Here is a 27,193-nt window from a genome sequence, read left to right as displayed (position 1 = left end):
ATGAGGTTTTATTACACCCAAAAGCCAGGTGGCTTTGAATGTTCTTCTATGATTGCAAAGAACAAACGCCTCTTAGAAAAATTTCCCATCCAGCGAATTATCAATTAAAGCGAAAATTGTGTCACTACTTGCGATGGCATTGGGATGCGGCACACGACCAGGTGATTAGGCAGATCCAGAAGCTGGGACGGAACATATTTAGGCACTATTAAGCGTCGTCCAAACGAAATCCGAAAGCCGAAAAGCCATTATAAAATTACGTGGCTTTAATCGCCAACGCAGTAGCATTGAATATTCAAAAACTAAATCGATGAGCGAAATCGATGCGCAACTGTCAGTCAGTCGGCTTCCAGGCTTCAAGCCCAAAGGTTTAAAAGCGATTCGAAAGCGTTTTTGAAAGTGATTCGGAAGCGATTGCTGCGTCCGATAGCCGATAGTAGACAAGCCTGGCGGAGGGAACAGCGTCGGAGCAATCGATAGCCAGGTCACAGCACCAATGAGCCGCATAGGTGTGAGAGAGACGGGGGCGAGCGGTACGTCCGAGCAGCTGCAGCGGGAACCGGAACAGGCGGTGCGGAGGCAGGAACGGGATCTCAAGGAGCTCCTCGAGTGGTTCCGGCAAAATGACAAGCTGCCCAAGGAGATTGGTAAGCAATGAGCCCGAAGACCGTGCGGGAATTCAACATCCGTTCACTGCCCATCAGTCCCATTCCACCTCCCACCACCCACCGTCCATTAATGAGGTCGTTAGTAGGCCGCTCCACTCGCCGCCTTACGTCACTGTAGTCAATTGTATACAAACAGTGAATGTACAGGCAAGTCTCCCTAAATCGAACCGCACTTCCCGATTCAATATATCCCACACTATGTTTGAAGTATTTAATATTTCATGGGCTTAACTCCTTAGCACAAGCTTCATTGTATCGTACCCTATGTGCATTTACAGATCCGCTGCTGCTCCGACGCTTCTACCAGTGCATGTTTGGGGACGTGGAGGAGACTCGGAAACTCATCGAGGTGAACTACGCCCTGCGCAACCGGCATCCTCACCTGTTTATCAAGAGGGATCCTCTAGACGCGGACAGCAAGCGCACCTTTGACTACGCGTAAGTGTGTCCTTATTGGGACTCCTTTTCCTTTGAGGCACGGCCTTGTTCCAAAAACATACTTCCCGTATACCCCAATACTGGAATACTCGAATTTCAGGGACATTCTACCGCTGCCTGGCCTAACTCCGGACAAATGCAAGGTGTCGCTGTACTGCTTTCGGGACTTCGAGGCCTCCAAGGTGAGTAATAGCATCTCTTTGCTGTGGGATCCTGCGCTCCACACCGCCGATTCCTATCCCCAGATGCACCACACGGAGGACACGCGCGCCTTCTTCATGGTCAGCGACTGCCGGTTCGTGACGCCGGACGATCTCGCCAACCCGGATGTTCTGTCCGAAGGAGAGGTGCAGATCTTTGACATGAAGGGCACCACTATGCGACACATTTCGCGGCTGACGATCAGCACGCTGCGCGCCTACATCAAGTTCCTCCAGCTGGCATTTCCGGTGCGCTTGCGCGCCATCCACATGATTAACTGTCCCACTTACCTGGATAGGATCGTCAGCGTGGTGAAGCCGTTCATCAGCGACGAGGTCTTCAAGCTGGTGGGTTTCTTGAGAAGCCATTATGTCTCTTATAACTTCATCTCACCATTACTTACTACACTTCAGATCCGCTTCCACACGCAGAGCATAAATACGCTGTACGAGTTCGTGCCGCGGGAGATGCTGCCGGAGGAGTACGGCGGAGGAGCCGGGTCCTTGGAAGCACTGCGGACCCATACCCAAAAGGCCTTGGTTGAGCATCGGTGGGTTTCGATATGCAAGTGATAGTCATTCAGTAACGCCTCGTTGGCTTTTGTAGCGACTATCTGATGGACCCCGATCACTGGGTGGTGGTGAAGCCGGAGAAGCGGAACGAGAGTTCGTGGAGATTTTTCAAATAATTACCGAAACCATCTTCCACGGTGGCAAGGAGTCTCCTTCAACTAAAGACGGTTAAAAGTGTTTGAAGTGTATTGGGATAAACAGTTCCTGCGGTTTGTCATCTCCTAAATATCCTTTTTTTTTAATTTGTGTTGTAATTGCTCAAAAATAAATAAGTAAAAAATGTGTTATCTGTTTTATTTTCAACACAACAAAGTACAATTATTATACGAGTATATATTTATGGAACATTAACATTCACATTCAAAAGTAGAATGCAAAAGGCCAGTGGAGACAAAAATAAGCGACTATCGATAGTGAGCTATCGATGAGCCTATCGTTATCGAACGGCGTTGTTAGTGGCATTATTTATTTTGTTGCGATTTAACGTTTTACCAACTTTATATTTAGTTTACTAAGTTAGGGATACCGAATCGCACAACATGGAACGGCCACAGAAGATGCCCAAGGTGGCCAAGGTAAGTACCATCGTCGGAATTCCACCAAACCAATATATCCAATCCAAAATTTCACCAGGTCAAAAACAAAGCGCCGGCGGAGGTGCAAATTACGGCGGAGCAGTTGCTCCGTGAGGCCAAAGAGCGAGATCTGGAGATTCTGCCGCCGCCGCCAAAGCAGAAGATCTCCGATCCCGCCGAGTTGGCGGACTATCAGCAGCGGAAGCGAAAGACCTTCGAGGACAATCTCCGCAAGAACCGCATGGTGGTCAGCCATTGGATCAAATACGCTCAGTGGGAGGAGCAGCAGCAGGAGATCCAGCGAGCGCGCTCTATCTGGGAGCGGGCGTTGGACAATGAGCACCGGAACGTGACCCTCTGGCTGAAATACGCCGAGATGGAGATGAAGAACAAGCAGGTGAATCATGCTCGCAATCTGTGGGATCGGGCAGTGACCATCATGCCGCGAGTCAACCAGTTCTGGTACAAGTACACCTACATGGAGGAGATGCTGGAGAATGTGGCAGGGGCGCGTCAGGTTTTCGAGCGCTGGATGGAGTGGCAACCGGAGGAGCAGGCATGGCAGACCTACGTCAACTTCGAGCTGCGCTACAAGGAGATCGACAGGGCACGGGAGATCTACGAGCGATTTGTCTATGTCCACCCGGACGTGAAGAACTGGATAAAGTTCGCCCGCTTCGAGGAGTCTCATGGGTTTATCCACGGCTCTCGGCGGGTATTTGAGCGCGCTGTGGAGTTTTTTGGTGACGACTACATCGAGGAGCGCCTGTTCATCGCCTTTGCACATTTTGAGGAGGGTCAAAAGGAGCACGACAGGGCGCGCATCATCTACAAGTACGCTTTAGATCACCTACCTAAAGATCGCACACAGGAGCTGTTCAAGGCCTATACGAAACACGAGAAAAAGTACGGCGACAGAGCGGGTATTGAGGATGTAATTGTTTCCAAGCGCAAGTACCAGTACGAGCAGGAAGTGGCCGCCAATCCCACCAACTACGATGCCTGGTTCGACTATTTGCGCTTGATTGAGGCGGAGGGCGACCGGGATCAGATCCGTGAGACGTACGAGCGGGCCATTTCCAACGTGCCGCCTGCCAATGAAAAGAACTTCTGGCGACGCTACATTTACCTTTGGATCAATTATGCTTTGTACGAGGAGCTTGAAGCGGAGGACGCGGAACGCACGCGGCAGATCTACAAGACCTGTCTGGAGCTGATACCTCACAAGCAGTTCACCTTCAGCAAGCTCTGGCTGCTGTACGCCCAATTCGAGATCCGCTGCAAGGAGCTGCAGCGAGCACGCAAAGCTCTAGGCTTGGCCATCGGCATGTGTCCCAGAGATAAGCTCTTCAGGGGCTACATAGATCTGGAGATTCAGTTGCGTGAGTTCGAGCGCTGCCGCATGCTGTACGAGAAGTTCCTGGAGTTTGGACCGGAGAATTGTGTCACTTGGATGAAGTTTGCCGAGCTGGAGAATCTGTTGGGCGACACGGACCGGGCGAGAGCCATTTTCGAGCTAGCGGTGCAGCAGCCGCGCCTGGACATGCCAGAGCTGCTGTGGAAGGCGTACATCGATTTCGAGGTAGCCCTGGGCGAAACGGAACTAGCCAGACAGCTGTACGAGCGACTCCTCGAGCGCACGCAGCATGTGAAGGTGTGGATGTCGTTTGCCAAGTTCGAGATGGGCCTCAGCCACGGCGACAGCGGGCAAGATGCGGAGCTGAACGTGCGGCTGGCGAGGAGAATCTACGAGCGAGCCAACGAGATGTTGCGTCAGCTGGGAGACAAGGAGTCGCGTGTTCTGCTGCTAGAGGCATGGCGCGACTTTGAACGCGACGCCTCCGATTCGCAAGAGATGCAAAAGGTAATGGACAAGATGCCGCGGCGCATCAAGAAGCGGCAGAAGATCGTCTCGGACAATGGCGTCGAGGAGGGTTGGGAGGAGGTATTCGACTACATCTTTCCCGAGGACGAATTGGCTCGACCCAATCTCAAGCTGCTGGCTGCCGCTAAGATGTGGAAGACGCAAAAGGACAACACGGTGGACGACCCGCCCGCTCCAGCTATTGCATCTGAACCAGAACCTGCAGTTGATGCTGCTCCAGCGGAGACGACGGATAGCGGCGACTGATCCGAAACAAGCTATTCCCTTCTGCGTAAAAATCGTTGCTTTCGAACAAAATAGCAGATTTTTCGCTTTATTTTTGGATACGTTAGGAATAAACCACTTTAATAAAAAACCATAATGATCTTCCTTTTTTTATCTGATATATAATAAAGATCTTACTTGGCCCTCAGCAAGAGTGTGAAAACGGAGTAGGTGAACCTCATGACCTGGAAGTGCGTATCAAGTGCGTATATATTTAATCAAATCAAAGGACATTTGAATATATAATTGTGCCTTGCCTGCTCGAAGGTCTCCAGCGAGAGTGCGATGTAGTTGCCTGCGTAGATGAGAGAAGGCCGCTGCGTCCTGGCCAGGGTGAAGAGCAGTTCGCGCTTGAACTTGGGCAGCTGTTCCACCCAGTTGCAGTCGTAGAAGGCATCGCACAGCGCCTCGCTCTGTGTCCGCATCCTGTCCCCAAAATAGCAGATTACAAACACCTCCAAGGTGACGGCCGAGAAAAATACAATTGAGATGATCATGGCGGTGTGGTCGTGGTCATCCGCCATGTACAGGAAGTGCATGGCGACGGTGCACTGGACGGCAGCGGAGCAGACGAACTGGGCCATGCAGGCCACAGAAAGGACGCGTTGAATGATCTCCCTCAGTCGATGGACCCGCGCCAGATCGCGGATGCACTCGATGAGTTCCTGGTACACCTCCTCCCGCCAGGCTTCATATGACTGTCCTTTATAGGACTTTTCTGTCCTGCATCCGATCCGGCGCACCCTCAGCTCCAAAGCACGCATATGACCTGTGAGCAGGCAGAGAAACGCAGGCGGATAGGAGTCACTAGCGCAGTTCTGTATAGCCTGCACTATCAAGCCGAAGAGCTGGTAGATATTGATGAGCACATAGTTTCTGGTAGAGTGCATCCAGTCAACGCCGAACCAGGCCGGATACAGGAGCTCTCGATCCGGGCGAACGACCACGCGGACGCAACTCAGAATAGTGCCAAATACGAAAATACTGGCAAAGGTGCGGAAATTGCCCTGTGCGATATTTACTTCCTTCCGCAAGGCAGAAATCTCCCCGGGATCTCCCACCAGCCGGGCTCTTGCGTCCATGAGCCTTAGGAGCGAGCGAATCTCATGGAGCTGCTTCCTCACCATGTACACATTCGCAAACTTCAAATTGGCCACAATATCGGTGATAGTAATGGTCAGGTTCTCGCACAATCCGGCCATGTTGGTGGTGAACAGCAGCCTGGCCAGCAAGCTCAATGGAAACAGCACGGTGACCACCAAGTTGACCGTTATGGAGTACACCACGTAACGCAGGCTAGAAACGCCCGGAGGACGCATCAGGCCAGTCAGCTCCCAAACGCGCCAGTGATAGTACACAGCACTGTGTGTGTCCAGTTTGGAATCCTCTTGCTTCGCCATTGTCCCGGTTACCTTTGAGGCAACTCAATGGGTCCTATTGCCTATATACTCTTGCGATTACCAGTGATTGCGCTATTTAATGGATTGTTGGCCAAACTTGTCGCTTAAGTGGCTGGGAATTGTAACCATAGGCCCGAGTGTAATGATCCCCCATAAAAAGTTTTCGAAATGCTTGTTGGAAATCTCTCTTTATTCTGCGGCATTCTTCATTATTGCGGGGATGGGGAAAGTGTTTATATAGAAGCAACTAACGATTAAACCCAAATGCACCTGACAAGCAAGGTCAAAGGGCCAGATTTAAAAATATATTATTTAGTCTTATGACTCCCTATTTGCCATTAAGTTACTTAGCTACCTGAGGTTTAAATCTTCCTCATTGATAATAATAATTCCACTATATGTTCAATTGGGTTTCACCGCGCTTAGTGACAGGACGGGCCCTAACGAGCCGTCGGTGGTCTATAAACTGTGCCTTACAAATACTTGCAACTCTCCTCGTTTTGAAGTCAGTAGAGTTATTGCTAATCGAGGGATTGCTTTTAACTGATTTCTTCGAAATTGGTGCTATGTGTATGTCGCTATTAACAAGTATGAATTGAATGTCAAGTTTAACCAGACGATGCTTAATTGTGTTCTCAACTTTAAAGGCAGAAATGTTTACTCTTGACCATGGGTTAAGGTGTACTGTTAACTGGTTGGGAGATTGGTGCTATACTAGAGTTTTTACAGTGGGTCCCTTGGGCTCTACTATTCCGCTAAGTGGGGCTGCTTTGAGGCTACTTGTCAGGTGGATCAGGTCATGAAGATCAAGAGCGTGATTAATCTACTGTCGGTGAAGAGAACAGTGGAATTGGGTCAGGGACGGGGTTGGGTGGGGAAAAAGAACACAAAAACAAATCCGTAGATGCACACCATCGAGCACACGTTCACAGAGTGATCTTAATTTGTAGTTTTTAAGAATTAATTTAAAAATACAATCAAGTGGTGTAATCCAAGGCCTACAGTGTGATTTATGCCAGAGTGCTTAGGATCCGGCCACTCTGTTCCAATTATGTCGCGCCCACGCACTCGGGCATCGAATAGGAAAATAATTTATATATATTATATATATCAATATATATGCATACATATATAGGTAAGGGCGTGTCATAAATTGTGTACACATACTTGAAATGGCTGCAACTTAGAATTGAACAACAAATAGTTTTCGAATAATGAACTGGTACGTTACGTTACGGTTACATTTCAATACTCTACTTTACGTTACGCTAGGTTACGTTAGACAATTGAATCGATTCGCAATCTAAATGTTTATCGCTATTACTAGAGTTTCGCCCACATTATTATCGCTGGGTTTGTATTTGTTGCTACATTATCGTTCTAAGCTCAGTTCTCAGTCGCAAAAGCAACGTGTGACAAAGGCGCCTCCTCGGATTACGATTGTGTATACGTACATCCGATATAGAGTCGGGGTTTTGAGTTATATTCGTCTCCAATTGTCAGACTCTTGCTGTTGCTCGCTGTTAGTTTTAGTTTTGAATTGCTCATTGGTTTAAAGTTTAAGTTTACATTTAGTTCTGTGAGTCGACCGGCCTGTTCTTGAGTCGGTTCGATTCGATTGATTCGGTATTCGGATTCGGTTGCATTGGCTGCCTAGGGATTTGGAATTGTTGCATCTTTAGCGCTTCCGGCCTTAGGGGCTGCGCTCTGACTTGAAATTGCGTTTTTGTCTTTGTCTGACTTGGCATCCTGCAAAAGAAATACGAGAATTGCCAACGGTGTTCAATAGCAAGGTTGTTGAGTGTGTAAAAAGAGCTCTCAGATCTGTGTTCGCTATTAAATGCATTCTGCGAACTTCTCTTGGCTATTTCCAGATAACTACGCCCACGAACATTAATCACTCAAATAGAAACGGGAATAGTAAACCTTCTTATCATTATCATTTCATATGCAATGAGTTTCAGAAGTTGGTTTATATCTGCTAACTAAGTATCTAAATTAATGTTCTGGCAGTTTAAAATTCATCAAATTCGCTTTCACATGCCAACCAAAATGGAAATGAAAACAGCCATAGGATTCAGTACTGAGGCTCGTTCAATTAAGAATATTAAGTTACTAAGAGTGTTTTATGAATCTACTATCGAACAGTACAAAATTATATTAGTTTTTTTAAATTTGTATACAAAGTGGCAGTAAACGCTTTGTATTGCAGTTCTAAATAGTTACACAATTTTGTTCAGTTCCTAAGAAATATATGGCTGTAAATATATGCCAATAGTTTCTCTTTTGCGGATATATATCAGTGCCAAGGAAACCGAAGATGAAAATCGATGTGACAACAACCTTCCGCAGGACTGCAGGATAATGCGAGGGAGTGCATCAGGTTGCGACTTACTTTCTCACTTTCTCTACTCCCTTTTCTTTTCCTACCGCCCGGCAAACGCAACAAAGAGGGACGGGTGGGGGTTACGGATCAAATCAGGGGTGCAAAGTGATTCCGGATTAAGCCGGTACTGTACCCGGAATCGGTGTGCGCCCCTGAATAGAACTTCGGATGGGACACCTGTTCCTAGGGAATGAGGATATGTTAGGGGTCCTCTATATGCTCACCTTGGCCTTGACACTGGCTGCCTCCTGCTTGAGATAACCTTCCCGCGCCGCTTCGTAGAGACTAACGAACTTGTCCCGCTGGCCCTTGTACTGGGCGAAGAGCTCGTCGTCTTTGTGACCCTTCAATCTGTTCTCGATATCCACCTTCTTGTCGTGCTCGCTGCGTATCTCGTCCGTGACCCAGGGCTTTTCGATGGGATACTGATTGATCAGGTTCTTCAGTGTCTTTATGCTGCTCTTGCCTTTCACCACCTGCTTGATTAGCTTGGGATTGGGCTTCATTATCCGGCCGCCATTCATGTTCATTGGTCCATAAGGTCCGACCGGTGGCATTCCCCGTGGCGGCATCCGTGGACCCATCATGTGCATGGGCGGCGGAACACCCATCATAGGACCTGGACCGGGTCCGTTGCGACGCATAAAAAGTGGTGGCGGTGGTGGTCCACCCATGGGGCCCATGGGTCCGGGACCGCGCATACCAGGCATCGGTGGCGGGAAAGGCATTTGCGGGTATGGTCCTCCAGGGCCCATCGGTCCGGGTCCCCGTGGTCCGGGGCCCATCGGACCCATTGGCGGGCCCATCATGAGGCGTGGAGGACGGTTCGGAGGCGGCCCGCGTTGGAATCCATTAAAGCCACCGCGTATCTGGTTGGAATTGTTGCCCGAATGGCGCTGCCAATCGCTCCCGTTCATCTGGTTGTTAAAGGGCTGCTGCGACTGGTTCATATGATTGTTGTTTTGGTTGTTCATCTTGCCCTGCTGTTGGTTGGGACTGGGATGCTGGTTCGGATTGGCATGCTGCTGCTGGTTCGGACTGGGATGCTGTTGCTGGTTCGGACTGGTATGCTGCTGCTGGTTCGGACTGGGATGCTGCTGCTGGTTCGGACTGGGATGCTGTTGCTGGTTCAGACTGGGATGCTGCTGCTGTTTGATGCCCTTCATAGACTTCTTCTTGGGACTGCCTACCTGATTGTGTTTGAATCCTGGTGGCGGGCTGCTGAAGTCAATGTACAGGGGATCGCTCGGCATTTGGCTGGAGGAGAACATCATCTGATTATTACCGTTGACCCTGTTACCGTTCCCATTTCCATTCCCATTTCCTCCTGGTCCGGAGTTATTTTTGCCCGAACGAAAGGGTTTCCTGTACGGAGCCGCAGCTGCGCGGGGATTATTGTTGTTCCCATTATTATTGTTGCTCTGGTTGTTGCGGTGCTGCAGATTTGGTTGCTGCTGTTGCTGAAACTGTTGCTGCATTTGGTGCGGGTGCTGCTGCGACTGCATGGTCCAGTTCTGATAGAATTGGTTCTTGGACACCATTGCAAGAAGCTGGATGCCGCTGAATAAGGGGGTTCAGGACTCGAGCAGAGGAGCCAAGCCGAAACGACAGGCAGGGAGCTGATGGATCTAAAATGTTGCACGCCTAATGTCACAAAAACTTATATTGAAAAAATTACGATGAATCGATTTCGATAACGTTTCGATACCAGTGCTGTCAAACGAGTGTGAAGAACGCTAACAATATGTTTTTTCCACTAATGTTTCCACTAACCAAATGTAACAGGTAAAGCACATCACATTAAATTTTAGAGTGTCTCAACCTTACAAACAGTAGTTATCGCCTGCGCTGTTATCGATAAGCGTACTTTGCACGTGTGATTTAAACCAATGTTTATATTATTGGCTAGAGTTAACTCTGTTACTTTATTTTATTAACTCCTTTGGTAAAGTAAAGTAATCATGGGCAAGAAAGTGCACAATGCCAAGGCGCGACAGAATCCACACACAATTGTGGACAACTCGGCCGTGAAGAAGGTAGGTCATCCGTCGGACCAAACAGTTTGAATCCGCTTTCTTACCGTTTACAAATCCAATACTCAACAGATTCAGATCGATGTGGATGCTGTGGCCGGTGGCAGCCAGGTTGGTTACGATGAGGCCAACGCCCTGGTGCTGCCCTCCGAGAAGCGGGCCACCAAGATTAAGGTGGACAAAGTGCAGCACGTGAAGATCCTCTCCAAGAAGCAGCGCAAGCACCTCCAGGCGATTGTGGACAAGAAGAAAAAGAAAGAGGGTGTATGTTTTTATTCGGTTCTAATATAACACTGCTATTTAATTGAAATCTTTTAAAATTTAGCGCGCTCAGCTGTTGGGTGACCTTGCTGCCGTTCAAATTCCAGAGGAGGAGCTGCAGCAGTATACTTCCATTAGCCAAGTGCAAACCGTGGGATTGAAGCGTCTACCCACCCTGGACGAGTATCTAGCCAAGAAGAAGGAAAGGCAGGCCCAAGTTCTAGCTGAAAAAAGCTCAGCGTCGGGTCTCCGCGCAAATGCTATAAAGGGCTCCAAGCGCAAGCTTCTCGTCGAAGAGGAGGAGGAACTAGAGGCCAAGCGAAAGAATCCGAATGTTATTAGCGTGGAGGAAGATGACGAAGATTCGTCATCCTCTGATGAGGACGATGAGGAGGCACCAGCTCAATCCGCTCCTATTGCCATACCCTCTCCAGTGTCTATAGCTCCACCGCAAATCGCTGTTAAACCACCCATTAAAAAGTTGAAGCCAGAGCCTAAACCACCTGCCTGTATCCACCAGACTGTCTATGTTCCCGTACATCGGACAACAGAAGTTCAGAATGCCCGTCTTCGACTGCCCATCCTCGCGGAGGAGCAGCAGGTGATGGAGACAATCAATGAAAACCCCATTGTGATCGTAGCTGGTGAGACTGGCTCCGGAAAGACTACCCAGCTACCACAGTTCCTGTACGAAGCGGGCTACGCACAGCACAAGATGATTGGAGTGACGGAGCCGCGGCGAGTTGCTGCTATTGCCATGTCCAAGCGGGTGGCCCACGAGATGAACCTGCCGGAGAGCGAGGTGTCATACCTTATTCGCTTCGAGGGAAACGTTACACCTGCGACGCGCATTAAATTCATGACCGATGGTGTGTTGCTAAAGGAGATCGAAACTGACTTTCTGCTTAGTAAGTACTCAGTGATCATCCTGGACGAGGCGCACGAGCGCAGTGTTTACACAGACATCTTAGTGGGTCTCCTGTCTAGGATCGTGCCCTTGCGTCACAAACGCGGGCAGCCGCTGAAGCTGATCATTATGTCTGCCACTTTGCGGGTATCCGATTTTACAGAGAATACACGGTTGTTTAAGATTCCACCACCGTTGCTTAAAGTGGAGGCTCGGCAGTTCCCCGTGACCATTCACTTCCAGAAGCGCACACCTGATGATTATGTGGCGGAGGCCTACCGCAAGACCTTAAAAATCCATAATAAGCTTCCGGAAGGCGGCATTCTAATTTTTGTGACGGGACAGCAGGAGGTCAACCAACTGGTGCGCAAGTTGCGACGTACGTTTCCGTATCATGCGCCAACCAAGGATGTGCCGAAAAATGGAAAGGAATCGGAGGAAGAAAAAGAGGAAACAATAGATGATACGGCATCGACTGTGGAGGATCCCAAGGAGCTGGAGTTTGATATGAAGCGAGTTATACGTAATATTCGCAAATCTAAGAAAAAGTTCTTGGCGCAGATGGCGTTACCCAAAATCAATTTGGACGACTACAAGCTCCCTGGTGATGATACGGAAGCAGACATGCACGAGCAGCCGGATGAGGATGATGAGCAGGAGGGACTAGAAGAGGATAACGACGATGAACTAGGCTTGGAAGGGGAGTCGGGAATGGGATCTGGTCAAAGGCAACCTCTTTGGGTCCTGCCGCTCTACTCGCTCCTCTCATCGGAGAAGCAAAACCGCATTTTCCTGCCCGTTCCCGATGGCTGCCGGCTATGCGTGGTCAGCACCAATGTGGCAGAGACATCTCTCACCATCCCGCACATTAAGTATGTTGTTGACTGCGGTCGCCAGAAGACGCGTCTCTATGACAAACTGACAGGCGTGAGTGCTTTTGTGGTAACCTACACGTCTAAGGCTTCGGCGGATCAGCGTGCTGGACGAGCGGGTCGCATCAGCGCCGGACATTGCTATCGCCTCTACTCGAGTGCTGTGTACAACGACTGCTTCGAGGACTTTTCCCAGCCGGATATCCAGAAAAAGCCCGTCGAGGACCTAATGCTGCAAATGCGATGCATGGGCATCGATCGCGTGGTGCACTTTCCCTTTCCCTCACCACCGGATCAGGTGCAGCTCCAAGCCGCCGAGCGGCGATTGATCGTGCTAGGTGCCCTGGAGGACGTCAAGGCAGAGAAGACAGATTTGCCACCAGCCGTTACCCGTTTGGGTCACGTTATCTCCCGATTTCCCGTGGCGCCGCGCTTTGGAAAAATGCTGGCTCTGTCCCACCAGCAGGACCTACTGCCCTACACCGTCTGCCTGGTGGCCGCACTTTCAGTCCAGGAGGTGCTAATCGAAACGGGCGTTCAAAGAAATGAGGATGTGGCGCCCGGCGCGAATCGGTTCCACCGCAAACGCCAAAGTTGGGCGGCCAGCGGCAACTATCAGTTGCTTGGAGATCCTATGGTTTTATTACGTGCCGTAGGAGCTGCAGAGTACGCCGGATCGCAGGGCCGCTTGCCAGAGTTTTGTGCTACGAATGGATTGCGCCAGAAAGCGATGAGCGAGGTGCGAAAATTGCGCGTCCAGCTGACCAACGAGATTAACCTGAATGTTAGTGATGTTGAGCTGGGTGTCGACCCCGAGCTGAAGCCTCCCACCGATGCCCAGGCGCGGTTCCTTCGTCAAATTCTATTGGCCGGCATGGGCGACCGGGTGGCTAGAAAGGTACCTCTGGCAGACATCGCCGACAAAGAAGAGCGGCGGCGATTAAAGTATGCGTACAATTGTGCTGACATGGAGGAACCAGCGTTCCTGCACGTCTCATCCGTGTTGCGCCAAAAAGCACCCGAATGGGTAATCTATCAGGAGGCATACGAGCTGCAAAACGGCGACTCTACCAAGATGTTTATCCGCGGCATCACCGCCATTGAGCCGGAGTGGCTTCTTCTATACGTTCCCTTGCTCTGCAACATACGTGAGGTGCGCGAGGATCCTGCTCCCAGATTCGATAAAACATCTGGGAAGATCTTCTGCCACGTGGATGCCACGTTTGGCAAGTCGGGGTGGGAGCTGCCACTCGGGGAAGTGGAGATGCCAATCAGCGAAAAGGCCTGCTGGTGAGTGTCTTTTTAAAGGTGGGGTATTTAAAGAAGTGATCATACTAATTATGTGGTTTCAGTTACTTCGGCATGTTTCTGCTAGAGGGAGAGGTTTGCTCGAGGTTAGCCGACTTCCGGAGCAAACTAAAGACCACACCCGCCTCTGTAATCAAGAGCTGGTCCAGTATGAACAACAATGTGTTGCGCTTCAAGCGCGCTCTAATTACCAAGCAGATCCATAACCGCCAAGCGCTGCTCGACCAGTGGAACAGCGATCCTCACTGTGAGTTTACCCCAGTCTCCCGAACCCTAATTTCCTTGCTAATCTGCTGTTTCTTTTTAGTCCTTTTGGAGGAGTATCAGAACATGCTCTACAACGTGGCGCTTAGCGAACTGACGCCTTTATGGCCACCGGTGGACAAGAAAGAGCCTCAACACGCCACTAAAAAAGCTAGATAGATGGGTTTTTTTTGTATAACAAGTTTCATTTATTATTTATTTAATTGATATATATTTATATAATTTTTATGTATAATATAAATATGAAATTTGTTTTAAATGGAACTAAAAAAATGGAGTGGAGTGAGGGGGAATAAAAATGTTTTGTTAACAGCTAGTTTCGATAAATGTTTAATACAATCCATATATGTACATAGAAATAATCAATATTCATTGTATTTTGTTGTCTGTTGGTTTTGTCTCTTGGTAATTAATTTTAAGAAAATTTGTCTGCTCTTGGTGAGAAATTAGCATTTACACTTGTGTTAATGAGAGATTTGGCTAATTGGGCATGTGGCTATATAGTGTGTATACGCCTTGGTATATGGTATATACTCATCGAACGATCGGATTCGGATAGGCCGACAACTGTAGCTTTGTTCGCTTAGCTTCGCTCTTCCCTATATGTACATGTAAATCGCTAGTTGGGATTGGGATTAGGACTCCGTTTGCTGCAGCTCCTCCCCCCAGGCAATTGGCTGGGACTTCTCAAATGTCATCCACCATACGTCTACAAATGTGTGTAGAAAAAATCAGTCTAATATATTAAGGCAACGTGAGAGCTTTACATGTCGTCATTCCACTTGATCCTCGTCCTCATCCTCATCCTCTTAATCATCTAGGAATTGTGTGTAATATCTTAGTTTTGTAACTTGAATCCTGTCCGAAGTTCGCTAATCGCTTAGGCTAATGTAATGCGGGATTTGTATCATTTGTGTACTCTTTAACAATCGAATTTGGTATGTTTTGTGTCTGTGTGTGGGTTCATTTACTTTAACTTTAAACTAATTTCCGTTAAATATACATTTATAAATTCTTTAGGTTTGCTTAATATTTCTGTATTGGCTAGCGAGAGGAGAAAGAACAAAATAGGTAATGTTTGAGAAGCATTTGGTTTTCCGTTTCCGTATTATACAATTCGCAAGTTACAACAATTAGTTAGATATATTTCTTATGATCTCCGTTCCAATATCCTGCTCTCTATTTGCGCTCTTTTTCCTATATACCGAGTATAACCTATAACTTTTATTAATACTAAAATTGAATTCTTTGTTTTTTTGTTTGTTTTTGTCTGAATTATTGTAGTTTGCTCCTAATTCCTATGCATACACTAAACGCAGTCGTTTTATAAACATTACTTTGATTTCTTGGAAGTGTTCTCATTTGTTGTTGCTTGTTTGTTTGTTTGTTTGTTTTTCTGGCCAGGAACGGTGCTCGGATATGGGCCACACCCATAGAAAAGGCGTACAATGCGGAAGCCCGGGGCAAGGTTGTCTCCTCTCCGCGATTTCAATCTCCATATTTCTGCTCTTTGCTGATATGTATTACAAGGTTGTGTCCATGTCCGCCTTGGTGTCAGTCCCTGCCTTTGGGGTGTTTGCTTGGCAAACAAATGCAATTATATGTGATCCTCTTAGACCGTTGTTCCCGCCTCGCTCTCGCCATTCTCATCGCTTGGTGACTCCTCGGAGGCCAGTTCGGGGATCTCCTCCGGATCGACTGCATCCTCTTCCTGGCATAATGAAGGGGAACTTGGGGATTTGGCACTGGAAGTGGAGCTGGTCTCAGCAGGAACGGGACTAGACGGAGGTGTTAGCGGAGCTGGCTGCTCCTCGGGCTTCGAAACGGTCACCTCTTCCAGCGGCGCCTGCTCCTCGAGATACACCACTGCTTTCTGTTCCTGTTTTGGCTCAATTTCAATTTCTCCTACTCCCTCTTCACCTTCGTTGGCAGTGACTGTGGCTGTGTCCTTTTCCTTAGATTCCTCCGCTAGTGCATCTTCCAGTTTCTGCTGCTGCTGAACGGCATCATCCAGTTTTTGAAGCAGCTCTGGGGACAACTCACCCATATCGTAGAGTCTTCTCTTGTTATTGTCCAAAATGATTTCCTTCCACATGCTCACCAGCCTGGAGAAGTTCATCAAGTCGCCATCATCGCCCTGTGGCAATGGAATGGAGCGAGTGGACGACGTATCCTCGTCCTCGGAACTGCTGCTGCTTACCGCTCGTATTTTCCCCTTGTGTGATTTAGAAGCATCGCTGGTCGTTGCCGTCGAGGATTCGCCGCCTCCAATAATTGGAGCAAGACCAGCCAGCTTTAGCTGAATGTTGTACTCGTGAAAATCGCGCTGGATGGAGCTTCGTCGTGAATTGGCCATCTCCTCGGTGCTGCCCATAATCTGATTATATTCCCTTAGGCCCAACTCCTCTACGGGCACATAGTGGTCACCGATCTCCACGAGGTAAACATAGCGGTTGACATGCGAACGGAAGCGAATATCCTTATGGTTAGGCGTCCAGCAGTGGACCACATGGCCCACCATGCCGGCACTCGGCTTCCAGTCCTTCCAGGACAGCCTGCCACCATTGTTGCGCATTCGTTCAGTTGGCCACACAACAGCATCGATGATGTCCAGGCAGTCGTAAATCTGTTCAATTTAGGTTTAGGTTTACTACCTTGTTTAAAGGGTCTATAATTATGTCTACTCACCCCAGTGTCATCAACAATTATAACCTTCTTGAAGATCTCAATGCGCGGCTTCCTGATAACGCCGCCTCCTCCAGTTCCAGCAACTGTTCCCGATCCTGCGGGCTTTCCCTCTGCCGCTGAACTACTAGTTCCTGTGTCCACGGCAGTGAGGCAAATGGGTCCCTTGGTTTTCCGTGGATAATCTCCTGGCGTGGTGATAATGTTGCCAAGGCCCACGCCCATTCCAAGACCCAGACTGCCAGAAGAAGAGGAGAGCTTTGTGCTGCGTGGGCTTGATTCATGTTCCACTTGGGTTTGAGGCGCGGTAAGATCCTTTCCTGGCTCACCGCCGGCTCCACCGCTCGCTATGGGCAAAGTGGCTCTGCGTTCATGATCTCTACCTCGACTGCTGCCGACTTCAGGTCTTCGACTGCGCACTCCGCCACTACTCGTTGCTCTGGTGGGCCCACTGGCTCCTGCTCCCACAACTCCAGATCCAGATGTTTCATCGCGTTCCCTGTTCAGCAGACCCGCAATAAGTGTAGTGGATGTGGGTTTCACAGGCATAACTGCCAGACCTCCACGCACCACCGCCAAACTGTCGCTCACATAGCTACCGCCCAGATTTGCGGGAATGGGTCCTCCGGGAACATTTCCCGGACGCACGCTGTAGTAACTGTTAACCGTTAGAGTGTTGTAGAGAGGAGCAGAAATAAAAACGGGAGCTAGATCCCCGGACTCGCCTCCCGTGCTGCCAGCGGTGCCAGGAGGAGCTACTCCCAAACCAGATCCTGTCGAGGCACCCACTCCCGTAGCAGTGGATGCGGCACCAACGACGCTGCCACCGCTGCCAAAGTTGCAGGCACCCAGTTGGACGGGTCCCGATCCCGGATGCGGTTCTAGAGCAGATCCCGAACTGCATCCCTGGCGACAGCGCTCTCGTATACGGTGCCACCACCCCAGCACTGTATGCCGAATGGTGTCCAATGTGATGGCGCCGCCAATCACTTCGCACAGTTGGGCATTTGTATCCGCATATGACGTTGTTAGTGGAGACACGTAGATGGGATACCCAATAGGTTGATCGCAGCTGGAGTTAATGATGTTGCGCAGCGCCTGCTTGGCATTCTGGATACTTCCGCGCTCCGGGTTTCTATTTCTCAGGTAGATCAGTTCCTGCTGCTGTCCTGCCCACAGACCACGAACGCACTCTCTGTTGAGTTTGATTACCCGGAAGCTCAGACACCTCTTTGTCAGCCGGATAATGCGGTACTCATCCGAGCCATCCTCCATTACGTGCCTCAGGGCAAGTAGATTGGGTGCTCCACGTAGTACGGCACTTCGCCAAACGGGATCAGCCTCATGCGAAATTACCAGCTCGTTAGAGCAGTTGTCAATGGCATCGTACAGGGCATGAGGATCCAGGAACTCATCGGGATTGGTTATGTGGTCCTGCTGCAGCTTAAGGGCCATCTTAACCGCTGGTGCCACAACCGAATGAAGTAGCTCCATGTCCGCAAAGACCCATTCGTCGCGCGGCGATGTGATCCGAAAATCTCCCTTGAACAAAGCATGTAAACCGTGCAGAAAGAACTCCACACCGGTCAACGCGCTGTGCGAGGCCGTGGCCAGGGATCGCCTGGCCAGAAGGCCCAGGGCCAGGCACAGAGACACGAGCGGTGCATCTTTTCCCACGCTGGCTAGTTTCAGACGAAGTGCAGGTTTTTCCTGACTTTCTTTCCGGATAGTTGGAGCTCCGGCTCCTGCTCCTGTGGTGGTGCTACTCTTAGCCAGCTTCACGAAAACATTTTGATCCATATACGCTACGTAGCCACCCAGTCCGGGAGCACTCTCTGATGTTTGCCGGGAGATATTGGCAAAGCTATGGGAGCTGCTCAGCTGGGGATCTCCACCTCCACCGGTCACTCCTCCTGTCCCAGGGACAGTAGCCCCTCCGACAACTACACCTCCTCCGCCTGCGCTGGTTTCCTGGGCAACACTCTTTTGTGGACGGCGCAGCTGCTGCTGTGACTGTGACTTGGATTGACCTGAAGACGGACCAGCCTGTCCACCGTGCGCCGAGAGATTGGGAGTGCTCTTCGAGTCATTGTGGGCGGGCGTAACCGGCGCTGGCGGAGCAACACCCGCTGTTGCTGGGGCGGACGATGCTCCTCCAGCAGCTGCTGGTGCTTGGGCAGATGGTGCGCCTCCCATGGAGTTGGCATCTCGACGCATATCCACACAGTAATTGATCCATTTGAGGTACACGTAGCAAAAACTGGAACGCGTGATGCCTACTGCCCGAAAATCAAAGTCCTCGTCTAAATTGAAATTAAAAATGGGATCTAGGTCAACGAACTGTCGGCTTAGCGTATGCTGGAGGGCATCTTGTATGGGACCGGAGGCAAGCCACTGCTCAAGCTTGGGATTCTTTACAACATAGTAGATGATGCTCTATAAGATAGTTCTTGATTAGCTAAAGATATTATGCGCAAATCCAGAGGGCTCACCTTAATGTAGTAGGTTATGAGCACCTTGCGATATTCAAACACCTGTAGCGTGGCGCTGGCTAAATTGTCTGATATGGAGTAGCCCTCAATGACATATTGGGCTGCGACCACCTGCCAGGCCAGCCAGCGGGTGGAGAACATGGCGTTGGCGCTGAGCAATCGGGGCAAGTGGCCCGGATCGCAGCAGCAGCATCCGTCGTTGTCCTCTACGTCCTCGGTGATGGCCTCCACCTCGCGCTGCTGGCAATAGGTGCCGCGGAACTCCAAGCCGCGCATCTGAAACGTGCATAACCCATTGCCTAGCTCAATGATGTGAACCAAACAGTTTAGATCGTCCGAGGCAAGAACTGAAAGGATAAACGGGGTCTCTTAGCCTCTTTGTAGGTAAGGTATAAAGTTATGTTGTTACCAAAGCAGTCTCCTTGGTTCACATTTCCCCAGCGACCCATCAGGAGATCACCGCACAGAGAGTGCTGCAGAGAGCGGGTTAAGTGCTCGTAGAAGATGCTGTTGAGGTTGTTATCGTCCGCACCCAAGTCCCGCTCTAGCTGGGAGCTTAGCCTCGTATTGGAGTGGTCTATCCGGCGCGTGTTGTAGTCCCGCTCCCAGAACTTAATAGGACGCACATACGACGTGAGAAAGATGGCGCTCCCCAAAAACGGATTGAGCGGAGTGGAGAGCACTGCGGAGATGCCCGCCTGCAGGAACAGCATTGCCGAGTGCGGTACACTAAATGGCTGGGCAAAGGCGTGGAAGGCGGATCCCCAAGTAATTTGCCACGGAGCGATGTACGTCACAATAAATTGGAGCTAAGAAAGAACATGCATTAGCATGCATTTGGATATTATGATGGCCAGGCCGAGTTCTCACCTTAAGCAGGAAGTCACAGCACTTGCGAAAGGCCAGCGACACAAAGAAATAGTCTATAATGAAGGTTTCTGTGGCCATGGCAAAGTCGATGCGGAATAGCAGAACCGTAAAAATTATGATCAGGTACTGGTTGGTCGGATCCGAGTAAGCGTTCCTTACAACTGATAATAAGAGATAGATGGATTGGGATTAGCTCAAAAGTGAGGGAGATGGAAGATCTGCATACAGGGTTTGCAGTTCAGTCCTTAGATATATGATTATACATTTAATAACGATTTCAAATGATCGATTTCTTTGATCGGATGACTCACACTTTAGGGCGCAGATCGCCACGATGAGCGTGCCCCAGGGCAATCCAAACTTAGCCACAATCAACTGCGAGTCCGCCGTTAGAGAGGAAATGGCCAGCAGGGGAAAGAGCACGTTCCGCTCCAGGACACTGAGGTAAATGTAGAGCTTCTCGAACCACATGATCTTGGGGGCGTTGAGCACCTCAAACTGGCCGAACTCACGCTGGCGGAGCAACGGACGGGCGAAACAAAGCCAGGGCATGTGCTTCCTCATCTGCGGCACGATGTAGTGCAGCAGAAGTCCAAGTACACCGATGAACGAGTAGAGAACCACGTTGAGATCCGGCTGCAGGGCGGTGAACACGGTGCTACAGTGCAACCCCAGTACACTGACCGCCAGCAGGGTCATCACCACCAAGTCGTTCTTCAGCCGAGTGGTTACTGTAGCCTGCAGCTTTCGTGGGAGTGGATCGGGAAGGTCGTTGCCAGTCCCATTGCCATTGGTATTTCCGTTAGCGCCGCCACCACTGCCATTTTCACTGGCTTCGGTAGTTCCAGTTCCAGTTCCCGTACCCAGAATCCCCTGCTGTTGCTTTTCGTCAGCAGGCGCTTCAGCTTCGGCGTCGGGATCTGCCTCCAGGCAAGCGGGTGTGGCATCAGTGGTGGCTGTGCCCGCCCCCGCTGTCAACGTTGACATGTCCCCGGGGTTTGTGGCAGATGAGCTGGAGATCTTGTCCTCACACTCATCAATTTTGGCGGCTGGGTCATAGTTCTCCACTAATTCGTGCTTGCTCCCCACCTCGCCAGCCAGTGTATTCCTACGTTGATCCTCGCCTTCCACCGCCTCCTCGGCAAACGCTCCAGCTTCCACCGCTGGTTCTCCCGTCCCAATGGAGGTACACGAACTGGAGGCGGTTATGGCCCTCTTGCTACTGCTGATCGTCTTACCCAGGGTTTGCTGACTGCTGCCCAAGGACGAAGTTTTTGATTTGCTGTGCTTTTGTTGCAGAGGCAGATCTTGATCCGTCTCTAGTTGATCATCTGTTCCGTGCTCTTTCTCGTGATGTTCTTCGTTGACTGTTAGCTTTTCTAGCGAGCTCAGCTCGATCTGCTCAGGTTCCGTTTTTATGTCTGTTAGCCTGTGCTGCTTTGGAGTGCTGGTGGTCAATTGAAGGGCAGTGCTATTGGCAGTCCCTGATCCGGTAACTGTTCCGGCTGCTATATGTTGCATCTGGCTGAGATCCTCATCCTCATCGTCCCGATACGTGCTCACAATGCACGTCTTGATCAGCCGCCACAGGTGGCTGAAGTCGCTGGCACATCGAGACAGATGGTAGCCCAGGGGTACCAGCATAGCGCAGAAGATGGAGAACAAAATGTACTGCGTCCCTCGCTGCTCGTCCAATGCTCCGTACAGCGGTCCGTAAAGCAGCATTACAGCTAGCACTGACCGGACCACGCACAAAAAGGAACCTGTACAGTATTAGGAATTAGTCTAAGAAATTAGTCTAGGGATCAAAGGGTCTCACCTAGAAGACTGCTAGCAGCATTTCCGCCAAAGACATGCATGTCGATCTGCTCGAGCAGGTACATAAGAAACGTGTTTATCTGGGGACACAATCCCACTGAGAATATGATGGGGAAGCACAGCAGCAAGATGTAGAGCGCCTGCAGAAGGAGGGCAACCACATCGGCAGGCGAGTAGCGCATGCCAAAGAATACCACCGGGTCCGGTGTCCGTTCCCCGTAGTTCGTATCTAGGCGCTTTAGTAGCAACAGCATGCCCCCGGCAAGGCAGAAGTATATAGCCCGCGAGTAGGCCACTGTCTTGTTGAATCCGTGCACTGGCGAAGCTGCGTCCGGTTGCACACTTTTTACTAGCGAGTACTGAGCTCCCGCGATCACTGCGCAAAAGAGCAGGGCACATAGATCCTTGTAGTGATCGTGCTGCAAGATCGCCGCTCCCAAGCAGGCTACTAGGGTGCACAGCAGACTGGCCAGAAGGACGTGCATCCAGTGGAGATCACGGTCGAACAGGGCAAGAAGCTCCAGCCGGTCCATGGCAATCTTGAACTCGTGCTCTTGGCCGCACCACTTGAATCGGTACTTGTAGAAACTCTTTGGAGCCGCTGGCTTTTCTGTCGCGGATAGAAGGCACGCGGGTCGGGTCCAGTAGTCGCAGTAGGGTGCAAAATGCCCGTCCACATTCAGCATGGGCTGGCTCATCTGACTGAGCTGACTGATTTGGCTGATCTGGTTGCTGGGGTGATTCGCCAGTCCTAGGGCGCTTAAAACTCCTCCCCCGCCACTTGATGCTCCTCCTCCTGCGCCGGAGGCTGAAACGGAGGCAGCCTCACTGGCATTAGCCGCCAATGCTGCTGCCGCATCACTTAGTTGCTGCAATGCGTCCAATTGGCTGCGGTCTGCCTGGCGCTCACTTCGGATCACATTGATTAATCCCTGGACCGAGAACGGAGCACTGGATGGGTGCCGGGAGCTAGAGCCTCCGCGCATTAGCATGCCCACCTGCTGCTGCGTCATTTGCTGAGTTGCGAGTGTGTTTCCTCGGACTCCTGAGTTGGCCTCCGCCGCCGCCGCCAGCTGCTCGCACATCAATTTGGCATCCAGGCGCAACTTATCCTTAGCCAACGCCCGCTCAATGTTGGTCATGTGTTCCACACTGGAACCGGAAGTGGGATGGGTGCCCTGAAGCGCTTGAATGGCATCCTGGTAGAACTGGAAGTGTGCGTTGGACATGTTCGGCGGGACCAGGCTGCTGCTTGCCGGGATCGGAGTGCCGTCCGCCAAGGTGCCGGTAATTGGACGTCCCCGGTCGTCCACGGCTCCGCCGTGCATCAGCCAGAGCATCTTGTGAATGTCAGCCGTCAAGCTATCGGTCAAGCTGATGCTGTGCGTCGAATTCGAGGAGGAGGAATTCCGCGAGGCTAGCTTGGTCTGTTTGACTAGGGCAAACTCGTTTCCAGCCTCAGCCGCATCTGCCGGGGAGCCCCCTCTGCGTCTTCTTCTCAGTTCATCCACTTCTCGGTACTTTACCACTTTTGGAATGGCTCCCAGGCTTTTGGCAGCCATTTTCGAGGTGCATGGTTGCTCTTCGTGTAGTTGACATCTTTGCAGGATCTGATACTGCTGCAGCTCCAACTCTATTCCCGACAGCAGTTGGTCCTTGGAGCTGGCGCTCACTTGCTCGCAATCACTTGAAGGGCAGCCAGAGTCCGCCTCGCTGCGTATGGGGACGGGAGGATTAGGGGCTGGGATTACTGCCCCGGACTGGTGTGATAGCTCCTGACGGAGTTGCTTGTCAGCTTGAATCTCTCGCAGTGTTGCCGGCTGGCGATTGCGATCGTTGAGCAATGGAGATCTCGACCCCGTGTTATTATCCTCCGTTTCCTCGTCTTCGTCATCATTTCCGGCACTTACCCCTACTGCCACGGATCCTCCCGACGACCCAGCGCCCTCCACTGATGCTGCTTTATGATGGTGGTGCAAATGCGAGTGGTGATGGAGATCGTGGGTCTTTAGGACGTCATCCAGCTGATTATGCGTCTGCTGCAGCTCACTAAGAATGTGCTCAAGGTTGTCGTCAAAATCTTTAAACACATCCTCGTCAGCGCCGACTTCGTCTGCCAAGAAGCCACCTACATCCGATTCAACACTGTAGTGCGTTTGGCTGCAGCCCAACGCCCGCGTTCTTCTTCGGATCGGGACGTCGTCCACCTCATCGTCATCGTCGGCGTTGCCTTGTCCTATTCCCAAGCAATCATCACCGTGTTCTTCGTGCGCCATCTTCTCGTCAGAGTGCTCCACTATGGGGTATACTGGAGGTTCAATCAATGCTGTTGTGGAACCGCAGGCGCTGGAGCTTCCGAAAAAGAGACTGCTGCATGTGCTGCTGTTCCCAGGCGCTCCTCCTCCAGCCGAGGGAGTTGCGTCGCTATAGCCTTGCGTAGGATACAGGTTGAGGTGCTGGTTTCGCACCAGACTTTTGCTAGGAGGTGGCAGAGGGTTCCGCATCTGTTGTTGACCCGAGATGGCCTCCACGCTGTTGGGGTGCGGACTGAGATTGGACACAGAGGGCTGCGGGCAAAGAACTTCCAGGGCTGCGCTCTTAATGCGCCTCACTCCTCCAGTTCCTCCGGCCCCCGCGGATGTGCCTGCTTCTCCAGACGTGCCCCTGGAACCTCCTCCGCCCACCAGAGACGATTTGTTGCCCTGGCTCGAGCCGTGTTTGTAGCTCGTAGCGTTGGAATGTCTGCGTCGCTTCATACCAGCAGCAGATCCACCTCCACCTGCTGCTCCACCACCGCCTGTTACTGATCCTCCCGTTCCTGGCTGGGTGACTGCAGCCAATTGAAGTGCAGACATTGTGCTGGTTGGATCCTTACGGATGATTGCACCTCCTAGGTGATGATGCAGGTGGTGGTGGTGATGGTGATGACGATGCTGGGTGCGGAAAGTTGGCTGGTGTGGCTGTTCAATGCCCAAATCCGATTTGGTGTAGCTATCGTCCTCCAGGTACACATCCGGAAAGGGATCTACATGGGCAACATAGTACATTAAATACAATATAACTAACTTATTGAGGTTTCTAAGTTACAACAATGGAGAGTTCTGATTTTGTATCAGCTTACCTAATATCCAGGACTGTAGTGCCCGGCTACAAGCATCCGCCACTCCGCCGCTGCCTGCATTCCTAACCAGGCCCAGTTCCATGTCTTCCACATCGTTTGCGGCACTACTGCCTCCTCCACCGATCACTGCCAGTGCGCCGATGCTGCTGGCTGCACTGTGGTGCGGAAGTTGGAGAATAGGCTGAAAGAGTCCACCACGGCTCTGGTGCTTCAGCCGCTCGTCATGCGTCTCCGAACTTCTGTGGCGCTGCAGACGCGAGGAACGTCCAGGATTAACTGATGAGTTCGAGGCGGGGGCAATGACCACGACGGCGGTAGATGAAGAGGGAACATCTCCTCCGCCTATTCCTGTCGATGGGGTGCTGGTTATAAAGTGCTGACGCGGATTGGTCTGACCGCGCGCCTTGTTCGTTGGCTGAGAGTGCAGGAACGAGGGTGCCGCTGTGGCTATCGTATCCGACTGATTGCGCATCAACTTGTTCTCCGTGTTGGAGTTTGCAGCTGCCGCCGCTGTGTCCAAGCTGCTCTGTCGTTCCAGACGTCGTCGATGGCGGCGGCTAAACACCTCAGAACACTTGCGCGACAGATGTCCAGTGCGTATGTGCTGGACTGGTGCTGTTCCCGCTCCTGTAGGTCCCAGTGTACTCACAGCTGCGCCTGATCTACTGTCGCCGCCACTACTTCCTCCATCTACGCTACCCGCACTGCTTCCAGCCGCCTCGACAACCTCCGGATAGACAGTTAGGTACTTGTTGAACAAGTCTGCTTGAGCGGCGGCGCTGGTGGACGAGTTTCCGCCCGGCCCCGTGCTCCGAATGGACTTGCTAACGCTGGCGGAACCGGCCAGCGATTGTTGATCCTGTTGGCTACCGCCGGATAGCATGGATGGGGCGTAGAACATGAGTTCAATGGACTCCGAGCTGTTCTTGCGATGCACATCGACTTTGAGATCTGCGAAAAGAAGTTCTTAGGCTATGGCACGTGAGCACGGAAGAACCACTCACCAATAATGCTGTTCACGTTGTCGATGGACATGATGCTGTTCTCCTCGCTTGCTTCATTAATGGCCTGCTCGACGGAAATTCGTGAGCCGCCCGGTCGGATGACCTTCATCTCGATGCCGCCCTCGTCGTCGTGGCGCGGTTCCGTTTCTTTGGTGACCTTGACGAACTGCGCCTTTAGGTCCACCTCGGACATGGTCTGTGCGCGATCGTATAGCCTGTGTAGCGCCAAATTGGCCAGCTTTACCATCAGAATGGTTAAGCTCGTTATCACGCAATACAGGCACCATGTCAACCAAGTGCTCGGAAAGTACTGCAAGAAGACCGCATGAACGGACTACATAGGACTACACTCGGTCACTACTTACCAGGTAGGCCACGAAGGGCGAGCAGAGTAGGTAGAGCCACAGGTAAAGGTGCACTACGTTGCAGAAGACGCCCTGATGCGGATCGTAAAAGTAACCGCCGGTCAGCGAGGCCCACACCCCCTGGCGCAGAATCTCCAAGGTCTGTGAACCCATGGTGGCCTATACTGCATCGCTTAGCCGCCGAATGGATGAGGATCCACGCTTTTGCTGCTCCAGCTTCCGGATTACTCACAGTAGGAGTTGCTGTTTCTGCTGCCGCTGCTCTTCGTCACTCTTCCGCTTCCGTTTGTTTAGTTGCTGATTAAGCCTGTCAAGCTGCAGGCGGGGGGCGTGGTCTGCGGGCGAGGCCTTGGGAGGCGATGGCAGCGTGGGTGGTGAACGGGGCGGAGGGGAAGGCAAAGGCAGAGTCGCTGTTTTTTTTTTTTGGGGAAAGCTGTGGGACAGGAGACAATGCTGCGGCTCCGCTGGAAACACTGCAACTCCGGACTGGCGTTACGCCGTTGTTTGTTTTCCGGAGTCTCAATGATGCTGCAAAGGGATAAAACGAATATCACTCGCAATCCTGCCGTAATTTTAATTTTTTTCTTTTGTTTAGAGCCTGTCCTGTCATCGATTATTGGTCCGAACCTATCGGGCTCTATCGCACTTCGATATCAAAAGAAAAATGGTAACACTGCGGTCTGGTATTTAAATTTAAAATTATCTTTATTTTACACACTTGTTGACATTACCTTTAATTACATTTTTTAACTTAATAATTTCTTAGGAAATTACCTTCAATTTTCGTAAACTTCTTATAAGTTT

The 27,193-nt window shown here is 50.9% G+C and overlaps 6 protein-coding genes across 7 annotated transcripts; 3 read left to right on the top strand and 3 right to left on the bottom strand.

The window, feature by feature from the left end:
• The first annotated feature begins 129 nt into the window (after nt 1–129).
• On the top strand, nt 130–2,161 carry LOC27207862 (alpha-tocopherol transfer protein-like). Of its 2 annotated transcripts, none has more exons than XM_016183505.2 (6): nt 130–647; nt 947–1,106; nt 1,207–1,288; nt 1,352–1,654; nt 1,721–1,857; nt 1,914–2,161. In XM_016183505.2, the coding sequence occupies exons 1-6, from the start codon at nt 497–499 to the stop codon at nt 1,993–1,995; spliced, it is 915 nt and encodes a 304-aa protein (XP_016037804.1). In that variant the 5' UTR covers nt 130–496; the 3' UTR covers nt 1,996–2,161. The 2 variants fall into 2 exon arrangements, with proteins under 2 accessions (XP_016037804.1, XP_016037805.1); XM_016183506.3 differs by lacking the exon at nt 130–647 and adding an exon at nt 681–815.
• A 118-nt stretch (nt 2,162–2,279) lies between these two features.
• LOC6739948 (protein crooked neck) lies at nt 2,280–4,722 on the top strand. The gene is made up of 2 exons (XM_039296592.2): nt 2,280–2,454; nt 2,513–4,722. Exons 1-2 carry the CDS (start codon nt 2,419–2,421, stop codon nt 4,583–4,585), a joined length of 2,109 nt encoding a protein of 702 aa, XP_039152526.1. The 5' UTR covers nt 2,280–2,418; the 3' UTR covers nt 4,586–4,722.
• LOC27208281 (odorant receptor 2a) lies at nt 4,629–6,039 on the bottom strand. Its single transcript, XM_039296602.2, has 2 exons — nt 4,861–6,039; nt 4,629–4,788 (listed from the first exon to the last, which is right to left on the bottom strand). Exons 1-2 carry the CDS (start codon nt 6,001–6,003, stop codon nt 4,738–4,740), a joined length of 1,194 nt encoding a protein of 397 aa, XP_039152536.1. The 5' UTR covers nt 6,004–6,039; the 3' UTR covers nt 4,629–4,737.
• A 133-nt stretch (nt 6,040–6,172) lies between these two features.
• On the bottom strand, nt 6,173–10,116 carry LOC6724940 (DNA-binding protein K10). Its single transcript, XM_016173321.3, has 2 exons — nt 8,614–10,116; nt 6,173–7,752 (listed from the first exon to the last, which is right to left on the bottom strand). Exons 1-2 carry the CDS (start codon nt 9,928–9,930, stop codon nt 7,657–7,659), a joined length of 1,413 nt encoding a protein of 470 aa, XP_016037801.1. The 5' UTR covers nt 9,931–10,116; the 3' UTR covers nt 6,173–7,656.
• A 94-nt stretch (nt 10,117–10,210) lies between these two features.
• LOC6724938 (probable ATP-dependent RNA helicase kurz) lies at nt 10,211–14,361 on the top strand. The gene is made up of 5 exons (XM_016173108.3): nt 10,211–10,425; nt 10,495–10,686; nt 10,748–13,752; nt 13,815–14,017; nt 14,078–14,361. Exons 1-5 carry the CDS (start codon nt 10,351–10,353, stop codon nt 14,191–14,193), a joined length of 3,591 nt encoding a protein of 1,196 aa, XP_016037800.1. The 5' UTR covers nt 10,211–10,350; the 3' UTR covers nt 14,194–14,361.
• Nucleotides 14,362–14,975: 614 nt separating this feature from the next.
• LOC6724934 (protein pecanex) lies at nt 14,976–27,074 on the bottom strand. Its single transcript, XM_016173320.3, has 10 exons — nt 26,390–27,074; nt 26,025–26,334; nt 25,021–25,971; nt 21,901–24,924; nt 20,393–21,844; nt 20,082–20,242; nt 19,621–20,020; nt 19,212–19,558; nt 16,723–19,155; nt 14,976–16,660 (listed from the first exon to the last, which is right to left on the bottom strand). Exons 1-10 carry the CDS (start codon nt 26,540–26,542, stop codon nt 15,647–15,649), a joined length of 10,245 nt encoding a protein of 3,414 aa, XP_016037799.1. The 5' UTR covers nt 26,543–27,074; the 3' UTR covers nt 14,976–15,646.
• Nucleotides 27,075–27,193: the final 119 nt, after the last annotated feature.

The sequence above is a fragment of the Drosophila simulans genome, chromosome X (assembly GCF_016746395.2).
Source record: "Drosophila simulans strain w501 chromosome X, Prin_Dsim_3.1, whole genome shotgun sequence".
NCBI lineage: Eukaryota > Metazoa > Arthropoda > Insecta > Diptera > Drosophilidae > Drosophila > Drosophila simulans.
Note: the sequence above shows the minus strand (reverse complement) of the source record. Positions and strands in the feature narration are given on the sequence as shown.

Coding starts and splice junctions, on each gene's coding strand:
- LOC6724934 (XM_016173320.3), bottom strand. CDS start 26,542: ATGGGTTCACAGACCTTGGAGATTCTGCGCCAGGGGGTGTGGGCCTCG. Junction 25,972..26,024: donor CAACGTGAACAGCATTATTG/GTGAGTGGTTCT, acceptor TTCTTTTCGCAG/ATCTCAAAGTCGATGTGCAT. Junction 16,661..16,722: donor TAATTGTTGATGACACTGGG/GTGAGTAGACAT, acceptor TAAATTGAACAG/ATTTACGACTGCCTGGACAT.
- LOC6739948 (XM_039296592.2), top strand. CDS start 2,419: ATGGAACGGCCACAGAAGATGCCCAAGGTGGCCAAG. Junction 2,455..2,512: donor AGATGCCCAAGGTGGCCAAG/GTAAGTACCATC, acceptor AAATTTCACCAG/GTCAAAAACAAAGCGCCGGC.
- LOC27208281 (XM_039296602.2), bottom strand. CDS start 6,003: ATGGCGAAGCAAGAGGATTCCAAACTGGACACACACAGTGCTGTGTAC. Junction 4,789..4,860: donor CGCTGGAGACCTTCGAGCAG/GCAAGGCACAAT, acceptor ACGCACTTCCAG/GTCATGAGGTTCACCTACTC.
- LOC27207862 (XM_016183505.2), top strand. CDS start 497: ATGAGCCGCATAGGTGTGAGAGAGACGGGGGCGAGCGGTACGTCCGAG. Junction 648..946: donor CAAGCTGCCCAAGGAGATTG/GTAAGCAATGAG, acceptor GTGCATTTACAG/ATCCGCTGCTGCTCCGACGC. Junction 1,289..1,351: donor GGGACTTCGAGGCCTCCAAG/GTGAGTAATAGC, acceptor TCCTATCCCCAG/ATGCACCACACGGAGGACAC.
- LOC6724938 (XM_016173108.3), top strand. CDS start 10,351: ATGGGCAAGAAAGTGCACAATGCCAAGGCGCGACAGAATCCACACACA. Junction 10,426..10,494: donor ACAACTCGGCCGTGAAGAAG/GTAGGTCATCCG, acceptor AATACTCAACAG/ATTCAGATCGATGTGGATGC. Junction 14,018..14,077: donor GTGGAACAGCGATCCTCACT/GTGAGTTTACCC, acceptor GTTTCTTTTTAG/TCCTTTTGGAGGAGTATCAG.
- LOC6724940 (XM_016173321.3), bottom strand. CDS start 9,930: ATGGTGTCCAAGAACCAATTCTATCAGAACTGGACCATGCAGTCGCAG. Junction 7,753..8,613: donor CAGCCAGTGTCAAGGCCAAG/GTGAGCATATAG, acceptor TTTCTTTTGCAG/GATGCCAAGTCAGACAAAGA.